The sequence below is a fragment of the Pleurodeles waltl genome, chromosome 5, assembly GCF_031143425.1.
Source record: "Pleurodeles waltl isolate 20211129_DDA chromosome 5, aPleWal1.hap1.20221129, whole genome shotgun sequence".
In the NCBI taxonomy this organism is placed as follows: Eukaryota; Metazoa; Chordata; class Amphibia; order Caudata; family Salamandridae; genus Pleurodeles; species Pleurodeles waltl.
The window spans coordinates 1,060,975,857-1,060,996,765 of record NC_090444.1 but is presented as its reverse complement, the minus strand read 5'-3'; the positions used below and the strand labels follow the sequence as shown (position 1 = coordinate 1,060,996,765).

General features: G+C 45.7%; 1 protein-coding gene across 1 annotated transcript in view; it reads right to left on the bottom strand.

Annotated features, from left to right (window-relative positions):
- The window catches only part of C5H6orf118 (chromosome 5 C6orf118 homolog), a 199,518-nt gene that overhangs the window by 101,817 nt on the left and 76,792 nt on the right, over positions 1-20,909 (bottom strand). The window contains exon 6 of the mRNA XM_069235281.1: positions 20,508-20,563. Within this exon, the coding sequence (XP_069091382.1) occupies positions 20,508-20,563 (56 nt within the window). The remainder of the gene's footprint in view (positions 1-20,507; positions 20,564-20,909) is intronic.

The following is a 20,909-nucleotide window of genomic DNA, read 5'->3' as shown; positions in this document are numbered from 1 at the left end:
AAAAATTATTTAATTTAGGTTATAAGAATCTTGGTCAAGATAAAAAAACATATGAGAGTGGGTAAGGAATAATGCTCCACCACTCTACTCGTCCAAAAGGAAGGGCTAGAATGGACACTTTCCTTCTAGCTACAATGTAGGATCAACATATATGGCACCTCAAGGGTCCAAATGAATCACATGGCGCTTCAACAGGATCAAATCACACCCAAGGGTGGGCCTTAGAAATGTGCAATAAGGATGAATACTCTTATGTACCCTCCGATTGGGATCTTTCAATGGCTGATGCATTAGGCAGCACACATCTACTATATATCCTCTTTCTCGGTTACTGTATTGTGTTGGAAGGTGTCCCTTCCGTCACTTAATCAAACTCCTCCTCAACGCAGCCAACTATGCACCATGGGGCAAGGCTCCCTGGATTGACGTATGTACGCAATATGTGCCCAGGCATAGCTGACAACACAGGGGTGCACCATATTGATTCTAAATTGGTGCATCCCTGTATTGTCATGAAGGTGGAGGACTGGGCTGGCAATTGTCCCCCAGCATGGCGCTCCATCTTTTGAACTCCATGTACGTTTCACTTTTGTGGAATGTCATTGGCTTGCATGCAGGTCAAGGCCCAACGTGCACTGGCATGGAACTGTGTATGAAAGAATTAGTTATGGCAGATCCCGTATTGATGGGTGTCTACACCTCGCTCGACACATGAATGTCGATGTGATTGACCTATGGATACCAGCTTCCTAGTTGGCAGCCCTCCTAAAATATGGTCCACTCCTTGACTCCATGTATGAGTGATCAGGCCTTGGGCGATGACCAGGACTGTTGAGATGATGGATAGCATGGACATCCCACCTTAGGCTCAGTGGAAGAGGAATACCAAATTTGTAGATAGATGTGATGTTCACAGTGTAGGTGACAGTTATGTTGATCAGGGTTAAATGTGTACCTATCAGCTCTGACCCCTTATGGTTACCAACACCATCCCCTCCTCCCAGTGACATGTCCAAGTTACTGGTGATGTATGGTTGGAAATAGACGCAGATGAGGAGGAAATTTGGGCCTGATAAATATAAAGTTAGCACCGCCTTTGCATTAATTTTTGATGCAAAAGCAGTGCAAACTTACTAAATATAAGTTTATTTTGTAAGTTTGCGTCGATTTAGCGCCAAAAATATGATGCAAAGGCAGTGTTGACGTTACATTTATCAGGGTCTTTGTCTTTTCTGTAATGTTAGTTGGAGTGCATGTGTAATTAGATGTAGTAGTGTAAGCTAATAACCTGTACAGACTCCACCCAATGCTGACACTGATGGTTGCTTGTCTTCATATTACAGCTGCCAACGTGACAAATGAGGAGAGGCGTGAGTTCCAGAACAGGGCAGTACGGTACCGCCACATCCTGGCAGTGGAGTTTGAGTACAGACGTATGGGTCGCCGCTTCCAGGCAGAGAAGGCTACAGGGGAATGGCGGACATTACCACATGGGGCCCCCACACTGCCTGAAAAAGTTCAGCAAGCTTCAGGCTCCTCAGCAGTGCAGAGGGGCACAGCTAGCACCACCCCAACAACATTGGCTGCAGCAGTCACCACACCAGCGCAACAGCCCACACCACCTGCTGCGATTTCAACACTATTGCTGCAGGATCTGCAGAGGGACGTGTCCCACGATCGTACACATTTGGACAGATTGGAGGAGGAAGTTGCAGGCAACAAGAAATTATTAAAAAACAGAAGAAAAAAAACAGAAAAAGGCCAAACTGTGACTGCTATGTGATTTTCCACCTTCCAGTTCAGTCCCCTCCCTTATTAGATATTTTATTGTGGGTTTTAGAGGGTTAGTGTTAGGTTAGTGCAGGTTTTCTCGATTAGTTAGGATAAGTGCAGCTGGGGGGTGTTTTCTTTTTCTTATGTGTTTATTTGTAGGTGGTTGGGTGGGGGGGTCACGTTGGGGTATCTATGGGGGTTATTACAACTTTGGAGGAGGTGTTAATCCGTCCCAAAAGTGACGGTAAAGTGACGGATATACCACCAGCCGTATTACGAGTTCCATAGGATATAATGGACTCATAATACGGCTGGTGGTATATCCGTCACTTTACCGCCACTTTTGGGACGGATTAACACCTCCTCCAAAGTTGTAATAACCCCCTATGTGTTTTATTAAAACAATGGGAAAAAATGAAACATAAAAAAAATGTACAAAAAAATATATATTTGTTAAGGATTAGTTAGTATAAGTGTAGTATTAGTACTTGTTGTCCTGCTTGTGTCTTGTAACTTAAGAGGGGTGGGAGGCAATGTTCAGACTGTGGTGTTCAATGTGTAAGTTAAGTTTAGCATAGGGTAGATAGCTTTAGTTGTGGGATAAGTACAGTTGGTAAAGGCTAATTTAGGATAGGGTAGGTTTTTGGTTTTTTTAGGTTACTTGTTAATAATAAACATTTTTGCATTCTCCCATACAATTTGTGTAATATGCTTGAGTCGCAGGGTCTTCCCATGAGTGCACAGACCAAACTGGGGGCTGGCCTAGGGATTCCTCCTGCCTTCAAATACATCTCTTAACATGTTCGTCACCTATTGACAACTGAGCTGTCAATTGTTGGCAGCAACATCACATCTACTAGTCCTTGCATCTGGCATCCAGTGTACCTACCACTCATGATGACTATATTTACTTTGTATTGGACAGGTAGGTCTGGTACTTCAGCCATCAGTGTTGGGGTCCTGTGTAGGAATGTTGAGAACTGTGGCACATCTGACAACAGACTAAATTGGAACTCTATCCTGCAAAACTGACCAGTGGACAACACTAATGAGGTTAGCTACCTCTGTATCACGCCAATGAGTTCTTCTGGTAATCCCAGCTGACGATATTGCCCTGGACTTGCTTTACAGCCATACCTGCTGTATACAGTGAGAGAAGCATACATGTGTTCTTCATTTGTAACATACTCAGTGAATTGCTTGTAGGTGATGAGACCAGCATACAAATTTGTCATGTTAGGGACCTTGAGTGTAGCTTTGTGCACCCACAGTCCTGCACACTTGTACTGATATTCTTTGACCAATTACATGGATTCACACATTACAATCATTTAGCTAAGTCGATGGATCACAATACATGTAGACATGCTGATTGAGTACAATGTGTTTATTTACAAGTGGAAGCGTTGTAGTGAGATATTTACAATGTCCAGGTCAGTGACCCCAATGGTGAAATCCATACACTTGTGACACAACACAAGTCCAGGGTTGAAGAACATGCCATGGGACATGCTTGGGAGTAGTGTTGATCACTACTTCTAAGCAATAATTGCCAATTGGTAAGTGAGAGACAATGATAGTCCATAGAAGACAAGCCAACAGTGTGTGGGTGAAGAGTACACATATCCAACTATGCTAACACTGGCATGATCTCAAGCACAGAACAAAGGAGAACACTGCCCATGTGGCATAGTCTGGTGCTACTGGGAACTCTTACGGGTTAAGATGATCTGTGCCACGTCTTCATCCTTCGATGTGTGTGGTGTCTCCTGTGCCTTTGATGGTGGTGGTGAAAAGGTAGAGGGGGCCACACACACACTTCAGTTGTTGAAGATGTGGAATCCCAATTCCCGGCAGCAGCCATTTGTGGAACAACATATTGCATCACTGTAGCGAGGAGGAGCTTCTGATTTTTCAGGATAGCAGCAACATCCCGGTGGTAGGCAGCCATGTCTGCCCTGAGGGAGGCCACTTCACGCTGCATGGAGTCCAGCTTGTTCTCAATCGCGCTGCTGTCAGTTGGGAGGGCAGTTGTTGTGGCCTCTCCCACATGGCAGCAGCTATGTCCCTCTGGACTCCATGCAGTGGGGAGTGTGTGCCTTGTTTGGTAGCTGTATGTTCATTAGCCGTCACAAGGCATGTGTGCATTCCCTCTAGACTGGCAGCCACATTCTCTATCCCCACCCGCATCTGGTTGGCCCGTTCCCAATAGACTCCTACCACAGTCCTCTGCAAGCTTGTCCCTGGGTCCTTGGAGTCCTCAGCTGCATCTGTGCTGGAAGGTTGTACTATTTGGGTGCTGGGTGGGGCATCTGGGATGGCTGCTACATTGGTTGTCCTCCTTGCAACTGGAGGTGGTGTTTGGAGGGATACCAGGATATCTTGGAGGATCTCTTGGCTGATGTTTGTCATCTGGTCATCCAGGTCATCGGGGAACTCCAGGACAGGCAGATCAGCAAGGGAGCCATCATCCTCTGCAATGAGATGGTGTAAAACAATCTTTCTATGTTGTGCCAGCTGACATGTCATGTCACTGACTTTCTATTGGAGGCACAGTGACAATTTACAGCCCAAACATTGTTCCTGTGTATCATGGGTGCAATTTATCAGCCCTTTGACCCACCTGAGTGTCACATGAAGGGAAGCTCAGGTGGTGCAATAGGCTGCATTACATTTAGTAGGTGTGATGTATTTCCTTTTGGTGGCTTGACACCATCTTGTTATTGTGGACCCTTCCTATGCATCCACTTGCATCGTAGGGCCTTGAAATGGGTGTTGCAGTGGTCAAGTGACAGCAACATACATTGCAATATGCCCCGTCCCAGTTTTACATGTTTTACATATACCAGGGTGGCACCAAAACCTTACACCACCCCAGGGACAGCATTACCAAGGTGCTATATAGTTGATCCTTTGATTGCTACTCATGTTGATGTATGTGTATGTGTGCTACATTGCACTGCACACATGGACCTAGAAATTCTGGTTGTGCTGGAAGATGCTCCTTGCTACACCACTATCATCTCCCCCTCAATACAGCCACCCTTGCGCTATGGTGCAAGAGATGCAGCAGTGTGGCAGTGCAGCTAATTCGACACAAACACAGAGGTGGACACAGTGATGGCCAGCATGGGTATCATTTGTTGATGTGTACATCATTTTCCACATGACAGTGTCTGATGCCACAAGAGAAGTGAAATAGCCAGTTGACTGATGTTGAACTTAGATCAGGGCCTTGAGCTAGTTTGATGTAGATTTTTACAGCTAGTTGTACTGGTGCATACATGGACCCTTCATTACAAGTCTGGCAGTCCTATGACCACCAGACTGCCATTGTCAATATGACCACCACCAACAGCACAGTTGGAAGTGGCACATGGTGTCCATGGGGAATGCCCCATGGGCCTATGGCCTGGCACTGGCAGGTTGTGGGCAGCTTACAGACTGGCAATGCCACCTGTCTTGTGACATCAGACCAGTATTACGATGTTCTCGCTTTTCCACCAGCCTTTGCATGGCACTGAAACTCCTGTGCAAAGGTTGGTGGTAATGTGGTGTGGTGTGCACTTAGGTGCCCCAGCACAGCCCATGCACCTGGCAGGGGCAGTGCAGGGGGCCCATGCCCAGGCCCTTTGAGCTTTCCACTGCCTGATTTGCAGTGCTAGGCGCAGCATGTCCTGTCACACCCAATGCACCACAAGACTGGCACTGACTATTTGATCCAACAACAATGTAGTGTTAACTGCACCATAGAGCTGACATGAGCAGACAGATGTGAAATTGTAAACCGTGATGTTCACAGACATACAGCATATGTTGTGTTTGTGTGGTTATTTACCCATTCCTATGTGTCGCACATTGTTGTGTCAGAGTAGTTGTGGGTTCATCATGTATGTGTTGTAACCTACAGATTGCAATCTGTAGTGCATATTTTCTCTAGTGGCATAGTTCTGATCAGCGTCAATATGTGTGGATTCACACTACACCAGTTTAGTTTCACTGGGTAGTGCCATGTTTTCTGTGATCCTGCAATTCCCCCAGCAGCTGCACAGATTACTTTTCCTAGACCCAGAGAGACATCCTTACTGCATGATGGAGACTTGGCTGCCTTATAAGGATGTGATGTTTATGTGTGGGGTGGTGGTGCTTCCAGCACATGTCTGAGTAATGTTGGGTAAGGTTGCATTTTATTGTGTGCTAAGATGCAGCACGCTTGTGTTTTCGCAATGGGGCAAGACAGTTGTGAGGAGTTTCTGCAAGGGACTACACAATGACATAACCACAGGAATGGTATTGACTGACTTGGTAGTTTCTGATGTTTTGGTTGTGTTGGTAGGGTTTGTTTGACTATATGCAGGGGATAATGGGATGCCACAACCACAGGCAAAGTTATTAGACATGCCTTCCATCCTATGTGCTGCATATGTACATGTTGGTGTGTAGCCCTGGTGATTAACATATGTCCAGGTTTTGTATGTATTGTCGTACATGGCACAACCAAGGCATGTGTACATGTGTTGATTATGTTTTAATGTGCGAATTGATTCATGTGCAATGTGTCCCTCTGCGCTCCTTTCACATGCATTTAGTGTGTCCTATGGGCCTCCCCCTCTTGCATTTGATCATTTTGCATTAATTTCCCTCATGCAACTTAACCTGCATTTATGGTGATTCTTGGTAGTCTGTGCTGTCCTGTCCTGCAATTCCAGTGACCAGGTCCTCCAGGATGACCACTGCAACCATCTCCTCCATCTAATCCAGGTCCTCTTGTGGTGCTGGACTTCTACCTCCAGTTTGCAGTGCTGCCTTCCTGTTCCTCGTCATTTTCTCCTTTGTCCTTCGCTTACAATCATGCCAGCATTTCTTGCACTCGGTTACGGTTCTCCTCACTTCTGCCACACTGTTAATCTTGTCAACTGTCTGCTGCCATATTGCCTCTCTCCTGCCAATTTGAAGGTGACGCATAGTTGTTGTTGGTGCTCCGTCACCTCTCTCACAAGGATTTCATGCTCCTCCACACTGAAACGACACTTGAGATTTTTCTTCTTTCTTCCCTGAGACTTGTGTGTGTCCTCCTGACTGGTTCCTGGTTGTATGGGGTCACCCTGGGGTCTCTCCTGGCCTGCTGATTCCATTTTGCCTCTCCTTTGCAAAGTTTCCTGCACTAGCGTCTGAAGTTGCCGCCTATGCGGGGGTTAAAATGGTGCATATCTGTTTGTGACATTTATTTACATGCCGTTAAACAGGTGAGGGTCACTTTTGCAGCGTTAACATCAGTTTGCCTTATGACAGGGCGCAAGGGTTAATGTCAACATTTTTTACTCTAACCAGTTTTTTGCACCATCCTGTGTCATAATATATATATGACATCCGGGTGGTGCTAAAAAATGGCGCTAGCCAGCGCTAAACTATTCTCTGAGGTATCTTTTTTACTGAGTTTTCAAAAATAACAAGAAACCATAGCCCTCCACATACTTGGATTACTCACAGAAAGGAAAGCAGGCATGTAAGATTACTTCAGATACAAATCTCCATTTCTCCCATACACAGGCATGTGGATACACAGCCTCTCAACTTACAAATGTATCATCAGCAAGAATCTGGCTTTTCCCTTGTCCTTTGGTCACAACGCTGGCAGAACACACAGACCTCCTGTTATTTGGTTACACCACAGCAGGTACATGGGGTGAGCTAAAAGAAACAAACAAAGTCTGCATTGTGTCCCAGAGTAATTACTAATGGCTGTTGTTAATTCAAGCAGTCTGACATAATTTTTCCATTTGTTATATCCTTAGTCTAGCAGGTACGCCCTGTAATAGGTCCTATGCTCACTCTGCCATAGAAGTGAATCTGCACCTTGGTAAAGGGGGTTAAATATGTTGAAACCAGTCTGGGATCCTTACGTCCTGCTAACAATGGAACTGGCCTTGTAGTTCGGACTGAACTGTTCCAAATGGCACAGGAACAAGGCTGATTTGCATGTGGCTGACTGTATGTCAAGACTAGAGGTGAGGATTATGCTTTTCTTCCTTTGCACTCCATTAACAGCAGCCCTTTCAGAGGTTTTCAAATTATAATCCCAAGAACCATGGTGAAGAAAAATCAAGGAAGTCCAAAGGCCAATAGGCAAGCCATCCATGTGACCCTCCAATCAGGACATGATTGCCTTCACATAGTATTTCATCTATATTCCCAAGTCCTCTTTTTTCGCTGCTCGCAGCCGAGTAAAGTTGCATACTCCATTTCTCTTTATCTTTTGTGCGATTTTATGGTGATTTTATTTTCATGGTTGTGTCTCTGTTTTTGATTTGCGCGGTGTGACAGTGTTTATGCCCCAGGCCACGGGAATGTGTTTGCGCTCTTTCGTAGCTGACAACTTGGTGAGGCTAGCGCAGTGCGATCCTCTGCCTGCCTGGTGGGGCTGCTTAGCGCATCTCCATGCAGTGACGCTCGACTTTCAATTCCTTTCATAAAGGGATTGAGTCACATGCCGTCAGCGTGAGCCTCCCTGCCTGGAGAGTGACGCCCTGGTCAGGGTCTGTAGTCTTGCCAGATTTGCTCACTTTCAGACGCCCTGCTTGGCCCGGGTTGGTATTATGTGAAGTTCGTCAACACCCGTGGGGTCTGTACATTTTCCTTGCCTGCTCTTTCATATGCACATTGAGGCACCAGTTGGGCCCTCAACTTTTTCATGCACAGAGATTTTGCGATACCCTCCCAGGCATGTTCCCCTCAGTATCTTGGAACCAGGGGGTAGTGTCCCAAGGTTTAGACCCAGAACTGTGAGGCTCTGCCCACTCATAACTTTGGCTTTCACCCCAGCCCCATATTGCAGCCCTCTGCCTGCTTTCTTTGGATCTCAACATAATGGCATATCTACTGGTTGTCTCATTCCTGTCCCCGTACGGGGTCATACCTGCCTTGTGCAGTGTCTATTATAGCGCTTGGTGCACTCTGAGAATTCTGTGTCCCTTTGGGATCCTATAATGGAGGTCACAAATAATATCCAGGGAGAGGAAGATACTCTGGCATCCCTCTCCTGGAACGATCATTTGTACGAAGTGGTAGATGCTTCCATTTACCGTGCGGTGACGGACGCTAATGGTCCCTTGAAGCTCCGCCTCTCACAGCAGATTGCACATGAGTGTGTCAAGATATCCCAACCCAGCCAGAACCCTGCTGTCGGCCCGGTCCTTCTGGACCCGCCCAGCCTCAGGGATCTGAGGCTGTGCTGGAGAAACAACACTGTGAGGATTGGGTCGACCTGGATGCCTTTGAGCACCTTAAGCAGGTCTTTTTAGTGCAAGCACCTCCCTGTACCGCACCATGGGATCCAGCTGGACCCATCACTGACCTATCTCCTCCCCCTCCTGATGCAGATGATGAGTCCCACTGGAACACAGATGATCAGGCCAGCCATTCAAGACCCTGGCTGCCTTCCTCCATGCCTACCCCCTCAGATTCCTATGTACAGGGTACGGGGTCCGACATGTTGGACCCAGATGATATTCTCCACATTTGGTCTTCCAAGTGGGCTCGACCTGACAAGGTGGAGAACTATGTGGTGGGCCGTATCCGTAAACCTCTCAAACAGGAGGCCCGTAGCCGCCTTCAGTCAGAATGTCCTCACCCCTCCCTGGATGGTAATGTGCCTTAGCATCCGAATTGGACCCTTGTCTGACCAATTTTCTTGGCAAGTTTATGAAAGACCCTAAGAAGGGTATAGATAGGTCCTGGAGGGAGTGCCAGGACAAGTTGTTAGATGCTCTGGGACCTTTAATGAAAATACTTGACATGGCCGAGGAAGCCAAGGCTTCCGGCTCCTTGATCTTAGAAGTGCTGTCTGGATAGGAACAGCATGCGATTCTCTTCCTATTTAATGCAAACTGTGCACTGTCCACTGAGCGCTGGCACTCCTTGCTAGTAACAGTAGACCCTAAACCCAGAAACTTAGCAGTCTTGGAGGTGGGAGCTGCCACCCAGGGGGGCCATCTTTGGAGAGCTTTTCATTAAAGAGCTGGGCAAATTTGTCAACACATTCACATCCGTAGACAAAATCCAAATGTCAGCCAAAAGTGTATTTGCCCAACGGGGTTTACACAGGGCCGGTCGAGGTAGGAGCCACTCTTCTGGCCATGCAAATCCCCAGTACCCTCCTCCAGGGCAAAGCTCCAGGCATGACCAGTGTCAAGATCACACCCACTTTGTCAATTTCTACCTGAGGCCAGCGCTTAAGAGGAAGAGGCGGCAAAGGATTAAACACTGCTTCCTCTGGAGACTGTTCTTCCTTCTTCGCTTCTAAAAGTAGGGGACCGTCTGGTGAATTTTTCCCACATCGGGAGAACAATAATTTTAGATGCATGGGTTTTGCTAGTGATCTAAGGCTTCCGAATAGAGCTCTAAGGCTCTCCTCTTCAGGGGGCCTGCCGAAGATCCATAATTTTTCCAAGCAGGAGACCACAGTGGTAGACACAGAAGTTTTTTCTCTCTTGGACAAAGGAGCTATTTGCCCCTCGTCTCCACACCCGCATGGGTTCATCAGCAACCTTTTTCTAGTCAACTAGAGGTCAACTCTTAGTTATAAACCTATGAGAGTTTAACGAGCGACTGGCTTATCATCATTTCAAAATGGAGGGCATCCACCTCTTGCGGAATGTTCTGTGACCGTTCTGGACTTGAAGGATTCGTGTTTGTCAATTCCAATTTTTTCACCACACCATTGGTTCCTCCAACTCACCTGGCGCCAATAAATATTTGAATTCTCCACTCCCTTTCGGTCTCTCTTCCACCGCCTGGTGCGTCACAAAGGTACTCAAACCCATTGTGGAGCACCTGCAGGCAAAAGGAGTGTGCCTTATTGTGTATTTAGGTGATATACTCCTCCTAGTCTAGTGCACAGTCCTTCAGTTACAGATGGCCTTCTCCCTTCTACAAAATCTTGGGTTTGTTATAAACTAGAAGAAGTCTCTGCTGGACCCTTCCCAAAAAGCAATTGTTGGAAATGGCCCTTTTTGCAGGGTTATCTCCAAACTTTTTACCTTCCTCCTCCTATTTTTTCAGATGTGTTTTTGCTGGTTTATTGTCTCTCCACACTTTATCACTGCAGATTAGTGCTAAAGTGCAAGTGCTCCCTATGTGAAATTGTATTGGTGATTGGTTGATCCATGATTGGCATATTTGAATTACTGATAAGTCCCTAGTAAAGTGCACCAGATGTGCTGAGGGCCTATAAATCAAATGCTACTACTGGGCCTGCAGCACTGGCTGTGCCACCCACATTAGTAGCCCTGTAAACATGGCTCAGTCCTGCCACTGCAGTGTCTGTGTGTGCAGTTTTAAACGGCCAATTCGACCTGGCAAGTGTACCCACTTGCCAGGCCCAAACCTTCCTTTTTGGTACATATAAGGCACCCTTAAGGTAGGCCCTAGGTAGTCCCATGGGCAGGGTGCAGTGTATCTAAAATGTGGGACATGTACTGGTGTGTTTTACATGTCCTAACAATGAAACACTGCCAAATTTGGTTTTCACTTTTGCAAGGCCTATCTCCCTCATGGGTTGACATGGGGGCTGCCTTTAAATAAAGTGCAGATTCCCTTTGGGGGCAGATAGAAATTTGGAGTCTGGGGTCTCTGAGCTCACAATTTAAAAATACATAATTTAGTGAAGTTGCTTTTTAGGTTGTTAGTCTGAAAATGCCACTTTTAGAAAGTAGGCATTTTCTGCCTTAAACCATTCTGTGACTGCCTGTTTGTGGATTTCCCATCTGGGTCAGTTTGACAGTTTGGCTGTTCACACCTCTCTAGACAGTGACACAAAGGGAGCTGAGGTTTAACCTGCATATCCTCCATTATTGAATCTCTGAAGCAGAAATGGTTCAACAGTATCTAAGGAGACACCCCTAGTGCAACATATCACCAGAATCATGGGATTAAAAAAGTGAAAGCAAATGTTTTTGACCGCAATTCACCGCACAGCAAATTTCTTCACAATGTGTTAAAGAACAATAATAATAGACACAAACAACCAACAATTAAAATGGCAGGTGTCATCAGGTTACTTATAGCACTCAGGTTAGTTAAATCCCAGTTGTAGCAATCAGCAGGTACGGAGTAGCTGTTGCTAGAGTCACTCCTTGAACACCTCTCTGTGAATACTTGAGTACATATGCTTGCTCTGAAACATGCGAAAAATGGCAAAACCACTAAGGCCCAGAGTGCAAGCTGAACAGTACTGCTGTGGTACAAACTCTGCATGCAACATTTTACATTGATAACACTGTACCAATACTCTGGAGTGTTTGGGCACTGGCTCACCCAATCAGACGGTAATCTTATTCTGACTCATGATCAGGCCATAAGTGAGCACCATTTGTTCTTAATTTTTACTATCCAGCATCTCTACTGAGTTAACAAAAGAAAGGCCTCATAACACCTCCAAGAACAAAACCTTGACTGGTTGGGTAACACACCCACGTTAAGGGGTTACATTTTTATTGAAAAGGGTTGCTGTGTATGATCATATGTCAATGATTAGAATTGGTATTTGCCGTCAATTGGTGCCCTAGGTTCTTACCAAACAGGATCATCTATGAGAATGTAAAATGTAAAGCACACTGAAGAACAGAAGGTTGTAAAGCTGTGGAAAGCACTGCAGGCTTTATCACCTGAACGCTTATACCACATATTCATGGAAGCTACAACTGTATTTTAGTGATACTTATTTAGTATACATTTTTAAATCAATGTATGCTGAAACCCCATACCTTTCTTGCAGTTGATTGTTTGTGCTGGAATCAAACAAGTATTTTAATTTCTGCAATTCAGCAAAATTTCAAACCTTATCAAACATGGCATTTATTCACATTTCTTCTGTATCTGATTAGAAGTGCAATGCACATTTTTCAAAAGTCAACAATCACACCACAGTAATAATGAAATCTATTGAATGCATTGGTAATATTTATTGATAGTGATTAAATCTAGCTACAAAGCAACCAGTGCGTAACAACAGCCCCCGCAGCCACTGGGGTGCAGGGGGGTCTGAGCTCCAGGGGGCACCCTCAGCAGATCACCCAGGCCTGAGCGTTCCTGAGTAAGGCTGGGGGGGGGCAGCTATGTACTTTGCTTTGGGGGGGGGCTTAAGTGTTGTTACGCCACTGAAAGCAACAGGCTGTATGGAAGGGGTGATTGTAGCACAGAACTGCACCTGCTGGTGTTTCCTTTCAACTAATATGATGCACTTGTTATTTAATCATTGTTTTCCTTTCCATAATTTTGAATGAGGCTGTGTTGCAGTGGCTCTTTGGTTGTAATTTCGTTTCTTTTCCATGACACATAAAGGCTGTAATGAAAGGCGCATTCTTTAAAAAAAAGTCTGCTGTTGCCAAAAGCGAAGTACCCCTCTACATGGCCCTGCTGTAAGCAAAGAATCTCAGTGACCCAGCGGGAATAAAGCCTCCACACCTCCTGGCCAGCAACAGCTGAACAGTGATGATAATAAAAACAAGTCAATTCAACGTGCCACAGCCACCATGAGTGTGAGCGTGAAGGAGAGACAAAAAAGGGAAAAGAAGTATGCTCACAGTCAAACATATCGGCAGACATGCAATTATCCATGTAACAAGGTCGGACCCCAAACGGTAACAAAATTGCCCTAGGGAGGGACAGATGTAAAGCATTTACCAGTGTCATCGAAGGATTTTTGAAAGGCAAGCCCACCAACAAGTGAAAATGATGGGCGTGGTTAAAAGCCCACATAGATACCAACACGTCAGAAAAGCAGTGCTTGCGCGCTGCTATGCTCAACCTAAAAATGAAACTGTTTTGCTGCAACCGGTGTGCAGGACGCACACAAGCAAAGCCCAGGCCAAGTGGGGGCTGACTTTGCCTGTCATCAACTGGCAGAGTCTGGGCTGACACCCTCCCCCCCCCTCAGAACTCAGCTGCTAGTAAGATACTGTTGCTCGGTTGATGGTTACTTTTATTATTAAGTTTAAACTGTCTAAATTTATGGGGGCTCACTAGCCAATTACTAAACTTGTTCTGTATTGTGGACTTGTTGCTTGTGGTTTTATCATGGGGAAATGCAAATCAGGTTATGCCTCAAAAAATTTAATTAGTGGAAAAGCGTTTCTTCCTCACCATGGATAGCTCAGAAACCCCTTGTGCTACTATAGCTCAAACTGACTCGAGACAACCGTCTATGCCAATTACCCTGGATCTAATATGGCCTGTGTTTCTGACACTCCTGTCCAATTGAGGATATAGACTTTGCTCCCCCGTGCTCTCAGGACACTGCTTTGGTGGTGAAATGGAAACAGCTGGGGCCTAACTACAGGAACCAGAAAAATGCTGAGGAACCAGTCCATCAACAGCCTTCTAATAAAACCTTGTTGGTTGATTTTAAGCACAAACTTATTCTGCAGATTAGCGATAAACTTAAATGTCTTTTGGATGCCTGTCTCCAGCCAACATTCAAGTGCTTTGTTGATACTGGAAAAATCTTTCACTATTGTGCCTTCGAGGGTCTCAATCTAACACCAGACCTGCTCTCTAGACAAGTACCACATGTTTGACACAGCTGATTTATGAGGCCGGGATGCACGGAATGAGGTCACATACATCTTGCTCCAGTGGCAAATATGCCTCTGGAGGTAGTGGGGGATTTATCAAGCCACCATGACCCCACCCGTAATTTAGCTATTGAAGCAACCAAGACCATAGTGTGCAACTTACCACCTGCGGCCTGCCCATATGTTCTTGTTTTGGCTGCTGTTTCTTGTTTAGACCAACAGGAAATGGAAACCACAGTACAGTTATTAAGGTGACCCACTGACTACATGGGAACAGTAAGTGCAGGTGGAAGGTGTTTAATGAGATTTTGTTTGCCAGGAAGGTGGATTAGAAATACATGCTTGATTTGGTCATTATACTCTGTTGGAAAGTGCCACGGTTCAATTAACCCCTTCCCCGCCATGGACGTAATGGTTACGTCCATGGCAGCACCCGTGTGGCGCCATGGACGTAACCATTACGTCCTGCTACCGGCCCTCGGGGGAAGCGCTAGCGCTCCCCCCGAGGGCCGCCCCCCCCCACTCCGCCCAGGGCTGAAAGGGGAATCCCTTCCCCTTCAACACCCGACCCCCCCCACCCCCCTGTGACGTAAGCGCGCGAGCGCGTGCTGACAATCACAGAGCCTCCCCCATGGCTCTGGAAGCTGAGCTTCCAGCGCGATCGAAAGAGAAATGCTCAGCATTTCTCTTTCGATCACGTGGGGGAGGCAAGGAGAGGCTTCAAAGGGAAGGAAATTTATTTTCTTCCCTTTGAAGTCTCTCCCAGGGTTTCAAAAGCCGGATTGCTTGCAATCCGGCTTTTGAAACCCCACTAGACACTAGGGATGTTTTTTTTTCTTTTTGAAAGTGACATAAGGGAGCGACCCCATGGGCAAGGGTCGCTCCCAGGGGGGCATTTTTTTTAAGGCCTTTTCTGCCCCCACTGGGGGCAGACCGGCCTATTATTAGGCCGATCTGCCCCCAGGGGGTCTAGAAACCTCTAGACACCAGGGATACTTTTTTTTTTTGTTTTTTTTTGTTTTTTTTTGTGTTTTAGGTGTGGGGAGCGACCCCTTAGGCAAGGGTCGCTCCCATAGGGGGCAAATTATATTTAGGCCATTGCTGCCCCCCTTGGGGGCAGATTGGCCTATTTTTATGAGGCCAATCTGCCCCCAAGGGGGGTAGAAACCACTAGACACCAGGGAGTTTTTTTTTGTTTGTTTTTCACGTAAGGGGAGCGACCCCTTAGGCAAGGGTCGTTCCCCTGGGGGGCAAATTTATTTTAGGCCATTTCTGCCCGCTTTGGGGGCAGATCGGCCGATTTTAGGTCAATCTGCCCCCAAGGGGGGCAGAAACCACTAGGCACCAGGGATCTTTTTTTGCGCCGTCACGCAAGGGGAGCGACCTTGTAGGCAAGGGTCGCTCCCCGGGCGGGGGGGGGGCAAATTTATTTTAGGCCATTTCTGCCCCCCCTGGGGGCAGATCAGCCTATTGTTATTAGGCCGATCTGCCCCCAGGGGGGGCAGAAACCTCTAGGCGCAAGGGCAAATATTTTTTGTGTGTTTTTTTTTTGTTTGTTTGTTTTTTTAGAGATGGGGAGCGACCAATGAGGCAAGGGTCGCTCCCCTGGGGGACAAATTGTATTTAGACCATTTCTGCCCCCCTTGGGGGCAGATTGGCCGATTTTAGGTCAATCTGCCTCCAAGGGGGCCGAAACCACTAGGCACCGGGGATTTTTTTTGGCGCCAATGTCACGCAGGGAGAGCGACACCGTAGGCAAGGGTCGCTCCCGGGCAGCGGTTGGGGGGGGGCAAATTTATTTTAGGCCATTTCTGCCTCCCCGGGGGCAGATCGGCCTATTGTTATTAGGCCGATCTGCCCCCGGGGGGGCAGAAACCTCTAGGCGCCAGGGCAAATTTTATTTTGTGTTTTTTTTTTTGTTTGTTTGTTTTTTTAGAGATGGGGAGCGACCCATTAGGCAAGAGTCGCTCCCCTGGGGGGCAAATTGTATTTAGACCATTTCTGCCCCCCTTGGGGGCAGATTGGCCGATTTTAGGTCAATCTGCCTCCAAGGGGGCAGAAACCACTAGGCACTGGGGATTTTTTTTTTGGCGCCAATGTCACGCAGGGGGAGCCGACCCCGTAGGCAAGGGTCGCTCCTGGGCGGGGGTTGGGGGGTCCAAATTTATTTTAGGCCATTTCTGCCCCCCCCTGGGGCCGGCTGAGCTAGAGGCCAAAATCCACAGGTAGGCACTGTTTTCTATGAAAAAATGTGATGTGTCCACGTTGTGTTTTGGGCCATTTCCTGTCGCGGGCGCTAAGCCTACCCACACAAGTGAGGTATCGTTTTTATCGGGAGACTTGGGGGAATGCTGGGTGGAAGGAAATTTATGGCTCCTCTCAGATTCCAGAACTTTCTGTCACCGAAATGTGAGGAAAACGTGTTTTTTTAGCCAAATTTTGAGGTTTGCAAAGGATTCTGGGTAACAGAACCTGGTCAGAGCCCCACAAGTCACCCCATCTTGGATTCCCCTAGGTCTCTAGTTTTAAAAAATGCACAGGTTTGGTAGGTTTCCCTAGGTGCCGGCTGAGCTAGAGGCCAAAATCTACAGGTAGGCACTTTGCAAAAAACACCTCTGTTTTCTCTCAAAAAATGTGATGAGTCCACGTTGTGTTTTGGGGCATTTCCTGTCAAGGGCGCTAGGCCTACCCACACAAGCGAGGTATCATTTTTATCGGGAGACTTGGGGGAATGCTGGGTGGAAGGAACTTTGTGGCTCCTCTCAGATTCCAGAACTTTCTGTCACCGAAATGTGAGGAAAACTTGTTTTTTTAGCCAAATTGTGAGGTTTGCAAAGGATTCTGGGTAACAGAACCTGGTCAGAGCCCCACAAGTCACCCCATCTTGGATTACCCTAGGTCTCTAGTTTTAAAAAATGCACAGGTTTGGTAGGTTTCCCTAGGTGCCGGCTGAGCTAGAGGCCAAAATCTACAGGTAGGCACTTTGCAAAAAACACCTCTGTTTTCTTTCAAAAAATGTGATGTGTCCACGTTGTGTTTTGGGCCATTTCCTGTCGCGGGCGCTAAGCCTACCCACACAAGTGAGGTATCATTTTTATCGGGAGACTTGGGGGAACGCTGGGTGGAAGGAAATTTGTGGCTCCTCTCAGATTCCAGAACTTTCTGTCACCGAAATGTGAGGAAAACGTGTTTTTTTAGCCAAATATTGAGGTTTGCAAAGGATTCTGGGTAACAGAACCTAGTCAGAGCCCCACAAGTCACCCCATCTTGGATTCCCCTGGGTTTCTAGTTTTCAAAAATGCGCTGGTTTGCTAGGTTTCCCCAGGTGCCGGCTGATCTAGAGGCCAAAATCTATAGGTAGGCACTTTGCAAAAAACACCTCTGTTTTCTTTCAAAAAATGTGCTGTGTCCACGTTGCGTTTTGGGGCGTTTCCTGTCGCGGGCGCTAGGCCTACCCACACAAGTGAGGTATCATTTTTATCGGGAGACTTGGGGGAACATAGACTAGCAAAACAAGTGTTATTGCCCCTTGTCTTTCTCTACATTTTTTCCTTCCAAATATAAGAGAGTGTGTAAAAAAGACATCTATTTGAGAAATGCCCTGTAATTCACATGCTAGTATGGTCACCCCGGAATTCAGAGATGTGCAAATAACCACTGCTCCTCAACACCTTATCTTGTGCCTTGTAGGATCTACACAAATTACCCCTTGCTGAATTCAGAATTTTGTCTACTTTTCAGAAATGTTGCAGTTTCTGGGATCCAGCATTGGTTTCATGCCCATTTCTCTCACTGATTGGAAGGAGGCTGAAAGCACAAAAAATCGTAAAAATGGGGTATGTCCCAGTAAAATGCCAAAATTGTGTTGAAAAATTGGGTTTTCTGATTCAAGTCTGCCTGTCCCTGAAAGCTAGGAAGCTTGTGATTTTAGCACCGCAAACCCTTTGTTGATGCCATTTTCAGGGGAAAAACCACAAGCCTTCTTCTGCAGCCCCTTTTTCCCATTTTTTTTTAAAAAAACGAAATTTTCACTGTATTTTGGCTAATTTATTGGCCTCCTTCTGGGGAACCCACAAAGTCTGGGTACCACTAGAATACCTAGGATGTTGGAAAAAAAGACGCACATTTGGTGTGGGTAGCTTATGTGAACAAAAAGTTATGAGGGCCTAAGCGTGAACTGCCCCAAATAGCCAAAAAAAGGCTTGGCACCTGAGGGGAAAAAGGCCTGGCAGCGAAGGGGCTAAGGTTTTCCGGCTGTTTTTTTTTATTTTTATAGAAGGCAGAGATCACTAGGATGGGCACCGTCACGTGATCAAGACCCTACATCTTTTATGTACATCAATTTCTATCCACAATAGATACTTAGCCTTAAATTACATGCCAGTGAATGACTGACATTGGGCTCTCCAGTGAATATTGCCAGTTCCAGGCCAGCGGGTAAACAGACCTCAGCCCCTTTAATGACCTTTTCTCTCACAGATGAGTTTGGACTCCGATTGTGGCATTACAAAGGCAGCCCCCTTGCCCCATGAAACCTCTTTAACATCTGGTCCCTCGCCCAAGGGACTGGTGGGGACTAATTCAATTAAGTTATTAAGTTGGACTATTGCTGGGGTATCGAGTAAATTGGGTTGGCATAGGTGGGTTGACTATGTGTAGGAAAGGTAGTAACCTTTCATGTTTTCCGTGACCGTTTTATTTGTTATTCGGCCCTTGGTATTCCTTCAGCATCTGGGTAGGCACAAACAAGTTTAACTTTGTGGTTTAAGGTTATACTAAACTGTGTAACACAGCTAATCACTACTAACTGGGATATGTTTCACACTATTCATTTGGCTTGGTGAAACAAAAACATTAGCATATACCTAATCCAATTTTTGGTTTTTATTTGATTTATTAGCCAGACTTGATATTATGTATGCTAGGGTGGATAAGGAGTATAATTTAGTCCTTGCAGGGGACATTAATGCCAAACTTGGTAAATCCTATATAGCTAGTGACAGTCTTATATCTGAGGCGGGTGGAGATTATCTAGGAGTACGATCATACGGGCTGCCAGTTGTATCCTTATTTGAAAACCTTTTATCTCCATAATACAATTGAATATTGAGATCCTGCTTATTCCACCTCTGCCACCTACCTGAGTGGATGTTGTTAATCTGTAATTGATTATATCTCCATTTCCAGGCCTTTGTTAAATTGGGTGGTTAACAGTACAACCCAGCATTTACAGTGATCATAATCGCCTCACAATTTTATTAGAAACACCAAGTGGGAAACCTCAGCCAGTACCAGTTGAGAATATGGGTTTTACCCAGTGGTAACCAAAAGTGAATATTTGTCTGCCTACTCTAAATCGAGTGGGCTGTCAAATGGCCAAACCCCTATGACAGCCTTTACTCCATCAGGCCATTAGAGGAGTATGTCTGCAATGGAGACAGTGTAGTAACCATCGCTGGAATACTTAAGGTCCGCCTGCCTGTAAATCAGAAGGCGGACTTTGAGGTGGGTGGATCAACAGGAAGGCAGGCATTCAGTTTGTTGGGACCGGAACCCACTCCAAGAAACTCTAAATCAGTCCCATAGTATAAAGTGTGGTTCTCTTCATAATGAGCCCTTTACCTCAAATCATAAAAAATGCAAGATAAAGCCAGTAATTGAATCCAAATCTAGCAATATTTAAAAAGACAGCGATGTTGCGGTGTCCTCCAGGACACTCCTAGAGAGCATATGGTCCCCACCAGTAGCACTACATGCAAGCAATTTAATATCGGAATTGTAGCACACAAACAGGCCTGGAAGCCTTTAGGAAGAATAAAGCATGGCATTTCCTGTAGACGAGCTGAAGAGCATCAGAGGTTAAATAATAAGTTTGTAATGCTATTATACTTAGTTAAATAAAGCAAAATCTGTTAAATGGGTGTTATCGGATGTCTGTTCAGATAGTAAATAATAACATTATTAGTTTTCAATTTGCTTTAAATGGCATTTAGCTATAATTTTAATAGACAAAGGAAGCAAATATACAGCATGGTCCATATGGATAAATAATTCATGTTCCAGTGTTGCACAGTACTGTGAATGGACCACTTGGAAATACCCAAAAAGCAATATTCAATTGTACTGCGTAAATCTTCCTACAAATATCACATTTCTACTTACCAATTCCTAATACCTCTGAGTTGCGTTTAGCCACAGTTTCCAATTGGTTTCGAAGTCTGGAAAGTAAAAAATACATTGTATTACTGCCAAATTGAAAATCGCCGGCAAAAAAGCATCTCAGCTTAATGGGACCATGGACAAAAGCAACTTCAAAACATGAAATAACAAAAAAAGAAAAAAGCTAAATTTCAGTGATATTAATGTAATTCACTCATTACACATCAATCTCCTCCTCAGTTCTTGAATTCTGCAAGAAACTGAAGACCCTGCTCTTCACCTAACCCCTTCCCTGGCTCAGTCCCTAGATAGTTAGTTAATAATACTTTATTGTACAATTAATTAAAATTACTACAATCTAAGACACCTTCACAGGTGGAAAATCAACATTAATAAAGGAGGATA